General features: G+C 39.7%; 2 protein-coding genes across 2 annotated transcripts; both read left to right on the forward strand.

Moving 5' to 3' along the window:
- Positions 1-428: 428 nt before the first annotated feature.
- Positions 429-4,186, forward strand: LOC141633606 (proteasome subunit alpha type-7-like). Its single transcript, XM_074446045.1, has 3 exons — positions 429-741; positions 2,341-2,755; positions 3,769-4,186. The coding sequence occupies exons 1-3, from the start codon at positions 569-571 to the stop codon at positions 3,925-3,927; spliced, it is 747 nt and encodes a 248-aa protein (XP_074302146.1). The 5' UTR covers positions 429-568; the 3' UTR covers positions 3,928-4,186.
- Positions 4,187-5,204: 1,018 nt separating this feature from the next.
- Positions 5,205-5,906, forward strand: LOC141629665 (uncharacterized). Its single transcript, XM_074442635.1, has one exon. It carries the CDS (start codon positions 5,205-5,207, stop codon positions 5,904-5,906), a length of 702 nt encoding a protein of 233 aa, XP_074298736.1.
- Positions 5,907-8,689: the final 2,783 nt, after the last annotated feature.

An 8,689-nucleotide genomic window follows, 5' to 3' on the forward strand; every position in this document is an offset into this window, starting at 1 on the left:
AAGGACATATGTGAGACTGGAGGATTGGAGAGGGATAATAGTAATTAGGAATAAAATAAAAGTAAAAGAAGTGTGTGGGGTTTGGTGATAGGAGAGATGGATGAATAATTTAGAGTTAAATAATGAATTATGGGCCACAAATATTAAAGTAAGGAATAAAATAAGAATAAAAGAGTTGGGTGGGGTTTGGTGATAGGAGAGAGGGATGAATAAAATAAGAGTACAAGTTAATAAAAATAGAAAGGGGAATAAAAATAATTCCATATAGAGAATTGGAGAGAGTAACATTAATCTCACTATAGATAAAAATATACGTCTAAAATAAAAGACGGGTTAAATATGCTTAAAATGATAATATTTTTGGGCTCCACAATACAACTTATTGCTTGTCGGACTTGAAAGTGGGTGATATACGCCCGGCTAATGAGAATTTGTGAAATACTCCGTATTGTTCATATATATATCTCTTTCTCCCCCTCTCTCCCTCTTCCTCTCAAAAATCCCCAATTAACTTAACTTTGATCCAAACAAGAGAGAGGAAACCTAGAAGCTTAAGAAATCAACAACAATGGCGCGATACGATAGAGCAATCACTGTCTTCTCACCTGACGGTCACCTCTTTCAAGTCGAATACGCTCTTGAAGCCGTTCGTAAAGGTAATGCCGCCGTCGGCGTTCGCGGTACCGATGTAGTTGTTCTTGGCGTTGAGAAGAAATCTACTGCTAAACTTCAGGATTCTAGGTTTGTTGATTTTTATTGATTTTTTTAATTTTCTAGGGTTTTGTTGTGATTTGGTTTTCTGGTGTTAGATCTGATGGTTTCTTGATTTGTTTTTTGGGGTTTTGTTGCTTGATTGCTGGTTGTTTGATGATTTAGTTGTGCGTAAGTTCGATTTTTTAGGGTTTTATGTTGTTGTTGCTGTTTAATTGCACTGTTTTCGATTATCTAGGTTTCGTTGCTGATCTCATTTTACTTGTGATTTAGTTGTGCGTAATTTCGATTTCTAGAGTTTTACATTGTTGATTGATTGTGCTGTATTCGGATTTCTAGGGTTTTGTTGTTTGATCGCATTTTATTTGATGATTTAGTTGTGAGTAAGTTCGATTTCTAGGGTTTTATGCTGTTTGATTGTGCTGTTTTTGATTTTCTCGAGGGTTTTGTTGTTTGATCGAATTTTATTTGATGATGTATTATGCGGAAGATCGATTTTCTAGGGTTTTACTGTTTTTGGTTGAAAGTGATAATTTTGTGGGTGTGTTTGTTTATTGGAGTTCATAGTTAAGCAAGTAAGTTGATTAGTTTGATAGTTTACGAACAAAGTGTTAGCCTGAAAGTATTTGGGGTCGAATAACTTGAACAATTTCGGTTCTAAGTTTAGAAAGGTTATTAGGTTTACCTTATAGTTTATGTTGAGTGGAAAATGGTTCTAATATAAACAGAAGTATAACTTTGTCGTCCAGTCTCGAGTATTCGATTGCAGCAAGTGATAAATTGGAGGAAAGTAATGGGGTGATGACTGACCTCTATGCTCTGGTGGTTGAATTAGAGTTGATTAGTTGTGTGAAATGTCGGGATGTGGTGTTGTGCTTTGCCTTCTTGTTTCCGTGTTGTGATCGAGTAAACCGTTATACTCCCTTTGTTTGTAAACATATGATTTTAGCCATCAGCATAAGGAAATTTGGAAATATAACCAAGAAATGTGTTGGCATTGTCTTCCGTGAAATTAGGAAGCCATATATCTTTCGTTTGTTCCGATGATTAAGATGAATACCTTTCTTATGCTGAGTATGAAAGAAAGGGTGATTGACTTAAACATCTTTATCATGAACGGAGGGACTAGTAGACAGGTCAAGGGTTTCCAAGGTTTAGTTTTCATAGCTGCATTTAAATTGAGAGATTTTGTAATTTCGTAAACTATGCTCAATCCGCTTGTTTAGGTTTATATGGATTCTTTTGAATTTTGTTTGGATCAGTCCTCGTATGTCCTGCATGTGTTATTTGCAACTTGCAATTGCCAGGCATCAGTTCCGCTTCATTTGTTTATTTTCCTTTCTTGGAAGAGAGGGTATGTCACGTGTCCTTTGCAGTTAAGGAAGACATAATCGATGGAGAGCTAGGAGAGCAAGAGGGATGAGAGTAATCTTGTTTGGGTAGCAAGTAGGTTTGAGGGAAATAGAGGGATAAAGGATCCATTTTCCTTCCTACGGGAACATTATTGCTCTTTTGACTTGAAAATAGATCTGAAGGAAAACATCATGTTTCATTCTCCCTCCAACCCCTTCTTCCTTTTTCCCTTCTATTGTTGTATCCAAACTAAGCACTATGTATTTTGTTTTTCAGGTCGGTAAAGAAAATTGTAAACCTTGATAACCATATTGCGTTGGCCTGTGCCGGGCTCAAAGCCGACGCCCGTGTCCTTATAAACAAGGCACGTGTTGAATGTCAGAGCCACAGGCTTACCTTGGAAGATCCAGTGACCGTTGAGTATATTACTCGTTACATTGCTGGCCTTCAGCAGAAGTACACACAAAGTGGTGGTGTTAGACCATTTGGTCTTTCAACTTTGATTGTGGGCTTTGACCCGTACCTCAATGTGCCGGCTCTATACCAGACAGATCCATCTGGCACATTTTCAGCCTGGAAAGCTAACGCAACAGGGAGAAACTCTAATTCAATTAGAGAATTTTTGGAAAAGAACTACAAAGAAACTTCAGGGCAAGAAACTGTCAAGCTGGCAATTCGTGCATTACTTGAAGTAAGTCAGTTTGGAGTATTTTATGTTATGAAACTTGTTTGTCTTATTATGAATGCCAAATTGCCAATTCGAGATAATGTATTAGGCCTTGGTTCTGTTGGGAACTTGGATGATTTGTCTTACATGTATTTTCCATCTTAAGGGCAGCGTTCTAAATTGTGTATTCGAGTACTTTGTGGAAATCTCCCATCCATCTGAGTTAACAGTTCAGTAGGATAGAAAACTGAATTTTTGGTGAGGCAAATCCTAATTCTTTAGTACGAGTTTAAGCTCAAGTACATTTTGTTGTTTGTTTGACCAGCATATTTAATGAATATGAGAATATCTTTTAATTTAGGTTCACCGAAATTAGATTTACCGATAACCAACATTTGTGCACTTGATCTTCTGTGTTGTTTAGAACTTAATTGGTCGGTCAAGATGTTAACTGGAGATAGCTACCTTGAGTCATTTAAGAGATTTGGATGACTTAGTCATGAATCTCACGAGACAAAATTAATACCTGTTAGCTGTTGCACTCCTTCGCAAGCTATCATACTCAAGTTGGTGTATACTTTTTTTGACAGATAAAGCTAAGTTGAACCGTTGTATACTTGTATGAAAACAGTCCCATCTCTTGCTATATATATATCTCTCGTTTGTAATAAGTTTCATGACTTGGTTGTGCATACAACTATCTCACACTAGACTACCGTAAACTGGTTTTTAGATGATCATTCTGGCATGACCTATCCTTTGATGTTAGATATGTCTGATGCATCGGTTTGGATAGAGTTTCATTCAGCTTGTCAGCCATCCGTCAGGCGTTTCAGCTGTCACCCGCTTTTCACCTGTTTAATATGGCTTCTCATCCATGTGTTTTGATCGGATAGGTCATCATAGGTGGATGTTAATCACATTCGGGTGAAAATGTTATCCCTATTGGTGTATACAAAATAATGCTGGTGGAATTGTCCTTCCTACTTATTTTTGGATATTAACTCTGGTAACTGTTTTATGCAAATTTTTTCAAGGTTGTTGAAAGCGGGGGTAAGAACTTGGAAGTTGCAGTGATGACAAAGGAAGGTTTGCGTCAGTTGGAGGAGGCTGATATCGATGTCATTGTTGCTGAGATTGAAGCGGAGAAGGCAGCAGCTGAGGCAGCTAAGAAAGGTCCTGCAAGAGATTCATAGATGCACCAGTTTTTTTTTCTGGCCTTACTTTTGGTGAACAAGTTACTTCCCTTGCCTTGAGCTTTAATCCTTTGTCGGTCCATGGTGTGTTTCTTTAGCGCTGGGTTTCAGATTATTCATAAGCCAGACTTTGGGTTTTGTATGCGCTATCAGTAGACAATTTGAATTAGGCTATAGCAGTTTGTCTATGGTTCATTATCATCGGCTAAGAATTATCTGTAATTGCTTGGATGTGAATGGATTTCGTCATTTGAGTTGAGTTCTTTGGCATGAATTTGAAAGGATTTCGGTCCTTTGTTCTCCAGCCTGTTTACAAGGAACAAACAGCCAACGCTGTTGTTTGTGTTGCGATAAAGGCAAGTCGAAGATCGGTCTAAAGAAAAAACAGAGGCGCACCATATCATCAGAATTAATGTGACTATATTTGTCTTTATTTTCATTTCGGTTTCTTAATAACTCTACTGCTTTAGCGATTAAAGAACTTTTATGGGAAAAATAACAAGATAATGGAATAAAGATCAAGCCTTCGGGTTCATTATTTGCGCAATTTGGCAGTACTATATGTTCAGCCTTTTTTTTGGTATTTCCAGACTTCACTATCTTACTTTGCTTGTTTATAATCATCGGGTGGGAGTTAGGTGGTTCATACCCCAACTCTGACAGCTTCTTGTGGGAATCTGCATAATCTCTGAAGATGGCTTCTTTGTCCTATCACATCGAACATCGACTTAAATTTGGTAGATATTAGGGTTATTACATATGCTAATAATGCTATGTTGTTCAAACTCGGGTATGAGTTTCCATTGCGACAACTGTCTAGTGTCCGTACTCGTATACATGAATGTCAAAGGTATAACAACAGTGCCTGAGAAGTAGTGTCCAAGCAACATAGTGCACGTGAGAATTTCTGACAATCACAATACCTTAGCATAGAGTTCAACATAAGGAAGGAGGAACACCGGACCTTGTACAAGAACTTTGTCTGTAGGTAGTTTCAGCATCCCTGCTTTTTCTCCTTTCAGCATTTCACTGGCACGTTATTAGACGTAATATTGGTAATATTGTATTTAGCAATAGTATCGTACTCATATTAGGAATATGCCTTATATTGATACGGGAATATCCCGAACACTTGTACTATATATACTTGGCTTATTCTAATGAGAAGATCAGACTTTCGCTTACCATTCTCTCAACATGGTATCAGAGCAAGGTTTAAACAAAGCCTAAAAAAAAAAATATCCTAAACCCTAACTCGCCGTCTTCTTCCACACGACATGGCAGGAGACGACGTTGATACATCCAGGCTCTTTACCGATACTTCAGACAAATTAAACAAAATCGATCCTCTTTCTCCGTTTTTTCTCGGGTCTCATGATATATTTGGAATCAAAATCTCGCAGGTTCAATTAACAAGCAATAATTATGAAGATTGGTGTCGTTCTATGCGTATGTCGCTGAAATCTCGTCGCAAATTCGGATTTTGTGACGGTACTATCTCTAAACCCACAGACGAATTGCTGCTCGGCCAATGGGAAGTCATTCATTGTACCCTCGTACAGTGGATTCAGAATACAATTGCTCTGTCTCTTCTTGAAAGTGTCCCGTATGTTGAAGATGCCGCCATATTGTGGAAGGACTTGGAGGAACGGTTCGCGGTGGTTGACGGCACTTCGATCCATGCTCTAAAAACCGAACTTGGTAATTGTAAACAGACTAAAGGTATGTCCGTCACTACCTATTATGACAAATTAAAGTCCTTATGGGACGCTCTTGCTGTCCATGAACCTCCGTTCGCGTGTAAGTGTGGGCTTTGTAAATGTGAAATCGCTTCTCAGGCGATTAAACGTCTTGACAATGAACACCTTCACCAATTTTTCATGGGTCTTGATAGCACGCTTTATGGTACTCTTCGAACTCAACAGTTTCAACTTGAGCCTCTCCCTTCCCTCAACCGTGGTTATCACGCGGTGTTATAGGCTTAACGTCTCTTTGGGGAGGCCTCGGTGCCGCCGGTTAGCCATGATGTTGTTGCATTCGCAGTACCTGGCATGTCTCCTACTCCTGCTGATTGGAAAGCTATTCGTGAAAAGGAAAAACAAGAGCGACGCAAATTGTATTGTTCTCGTTGTAGTATACACGGTCATGACCTTAATTCTTGTTTTATCAAGCAAAATAAGTTCCCGGATTGGTGGGGCAATCAACCTCGTACCTTAGCCGAGCTTCATCGTGGAAAACAGGCAGGCGTTTTGGGTCAGGGAACGAATGGGTCAGGCGGACAGATGGTCCATGCTAATGTCGTGACTGGTGCAAGTATGGGCTTTAATCCGCCTATTACTACTCATTCTCTTGCTTCCTCTGAACGGTTATCTGGTATGTGTACTTGGATAATTGATACTGACGCTTCTAATCATGTTACAGGTGATTTATCTATTTTTGGGGAGTGTATCGAGATAGCACCGCGACCTGTTGGACTGCCTAATGGGCAGCGTGTCATGGCTACTGTCATGGGCACCATACGTATTAATCAACATACTTCCTCTCATCCAAACCAAAGGTAACACTTGCTTTTTGGCACTATTCATGGTCGTAAGGAATCTTTGATATAATTCTTAATTTGTAAGACAAAATATAGTCATGTGAGATCTTGTTTGATTTATCACCATGAGTGTAACACCCCATATACCAAGGTGCCTTAACAAGACCTTCCCTAGCATATAAAGGCATTACCATCTCGGTTGCCCGAGGAAAGTAATTATCAAAAGTCGATAAAAGAACATTTATAAATTATTACAAGTGATTAAACCAAAACTACTGATACAAAGATACAACTCGACATCCTTAGGTGAACTATCTTTTGACGTAACTTGTGAAAGACCCATCCCCGCCAAGACTCCAGCCAACTTTCAAGACATCACCTGAAAGACCGACTGCTCACCATAAGGGATCACGACAGACACAACAGAAGCAAACAAGAAACAACCACACAAGGTCAGTAACTGAGCCAAGACACAACATCAACGAACAACCTACTACGAACACAACCAAGAACACACGCAAGCCACAACCCCTCCATCCAATCACCGTCACCGACTGTCCACTGGACCAGCCCTGCCAGTGGGGGACCGCAACCGTACCCACCAAATCCCCGCTCATCATACCGAGTGATAATCCTGTCCCATTAATGTGCACATCCCCTCCCGTAGCGGGTTCCACGTGTGGGAAATATCGGTATACTTCCTTTAAGATTATTAGGATTATAACGAAATTATGATTATGAAAACTAGTCATAAATGAAATTTGCAAAATCCGTATTCACAAAGGTCGTATTTTACAAGTGATCAATATCAAGAGTGGTTTTCCCGACTAGAGAGTAACTCAACTGATAAACGAATCATCATTCGAGCATGGCCATGCATTTCAGTTACAACTCCTCGAGTGGCCCTGAGAAATAACTAAACCTGATAAAGGTTGGATATTTTCTTCAACTCGAATCCTGCAGATGTAAGCACAGTATGAAATGACCCAGAAAAAATTTGCTTAGCCTCTGTTACGCAGACCATGAGAAAGAAACCAAAGTCACCCAAAAACTGCCTTAATCTCAAGAGACAGTCGATAGTCAAAAGAATCGACTCTAGGAACACAATAGACGTCCAATCCACGACCTGGCACTGAATGTTTTTAAACATTTAGGACTCCATTACGTTGTCACAATTTTTGTCCTACAAGGTATCGTTATAACTCGCATCTGTGATCGATCAACCAACTGTTTGACTTATGGCTCTTTGAACCCACCATCAATCAACTTCACAAAATAATAGCCAGAGTTATCAGCTCATGTAGGCGATTACGGACCAAAACAAATATAATGTAATTCAGTTCACTTTGTGGCGTTCAATGTTGTCGTACAATCCACATGAAAAACAAAATATTATAATAAAACGATGAAGTTATAAATAGCATATAAAAAAGATAATGTATCGAATTCATAATCTACTACTACAACTCAGGAACACGTTTAATTCCCATGGAAATAACGTGCCCTACATGCTTATCATAATTCAACGGTTTAGTGAGAGGGTCCACGATGTTGGCATCCGAAGCAATCTTGTCAATCACTATCTCCTCTTACTCCACGTAATCACGGATTAGGTGAGCCTTCCGATGTACATGTCTAGACTTGTTGCTAGACTTAGGCTCCTTGGCCTGGAAGATGGCACCTCTATTGTCACAATAGATGGTGATCGGGTCATTCGAACTAGGAACTATGGTTAGTCCTTGTAAGAATTGACGCATCCATATAACTTCCTTTGCTGCTTCCGAAGCGGCGTAGTACTCTGATTCAGTAGTAGAATCTGCTACAACATCCTGTTTGGAACTCTTCCAACTGACCGCAGCACCATTAAGAGTAAAGACGAACCCGGACTGAGATTTTGAATCATCTCGATCCGTTTGGAAGCTAGCATCTGCAGAATCGATCACAAGATAGCTTAGTATCTCCTCCATAAGTCAATACCCAATTCTTAGTCCTCCGTAGGTACTTAAGGATGTTTTTAACAGCCATCCAGTGTGTTTCGCCTGGATTGCGTTGGTACCGACTCGTCATACTCAATGCATATGCCACGTCCGAACGTGTGCATATCATGGCATACATGATCGATTCTATGGCTGATGCATAAGGAACACGACTCATGCGTTCAACCCCTTCAGGCATCGTGGGTGACTGAGACTTGCTCAATTGCATCCCAGACGTCATTGGAAG

The sequence above is a fragment of the Silene latifolia genome, chromosome Y (genome assembly GCF_048544455.1).
Source record: "Silene latifolia isolate original U9 population chromosome Y, ASM4854445v1, whole genome shotgun sequence".
Taxonomy (NCBI): Eukaryota; Viridiplantae; Streptophyta; class Magnoliopsida; order Caryophyllales; family Caryophyllaceae; genus Silene; species Silene latifolia.

What these genes read in the sequence shown, in the direction of transcription:
- LOC141629665 (XM_074442635.1), top strand. Translation starts at nt 5,205, where the DNA reads ATGGCAGGAGACGACGTTGATACATCCAGGCTCTTTACCGATACTTCA.
- LOC141633606 (XM_074446045.1), top strand. Translation starts at nt 569, where the DNA reads ATGGCGCGATACGATAGAGCAATCACTGTCTTCTCACCTGACGGTCAC. An exon ending in GCTAAACTTCAGGATTCTAG is followed by an intron (nt 742 to 2,340) that starts GTTTGTTGATTT and finishes TTTGTTTTTCAG; the next exon opens with GTCGGTAAAGAAAATTGTAA. An exon ending in CAATTCGTGCATTACTTGAA is followed by an intron (nt 2,756 to 3,768) that starts GTAAGTCAGTTT and finishes AATTTTTTCAAG; the next exon opens with GTTGTTGAAAGCGGGGGTAA.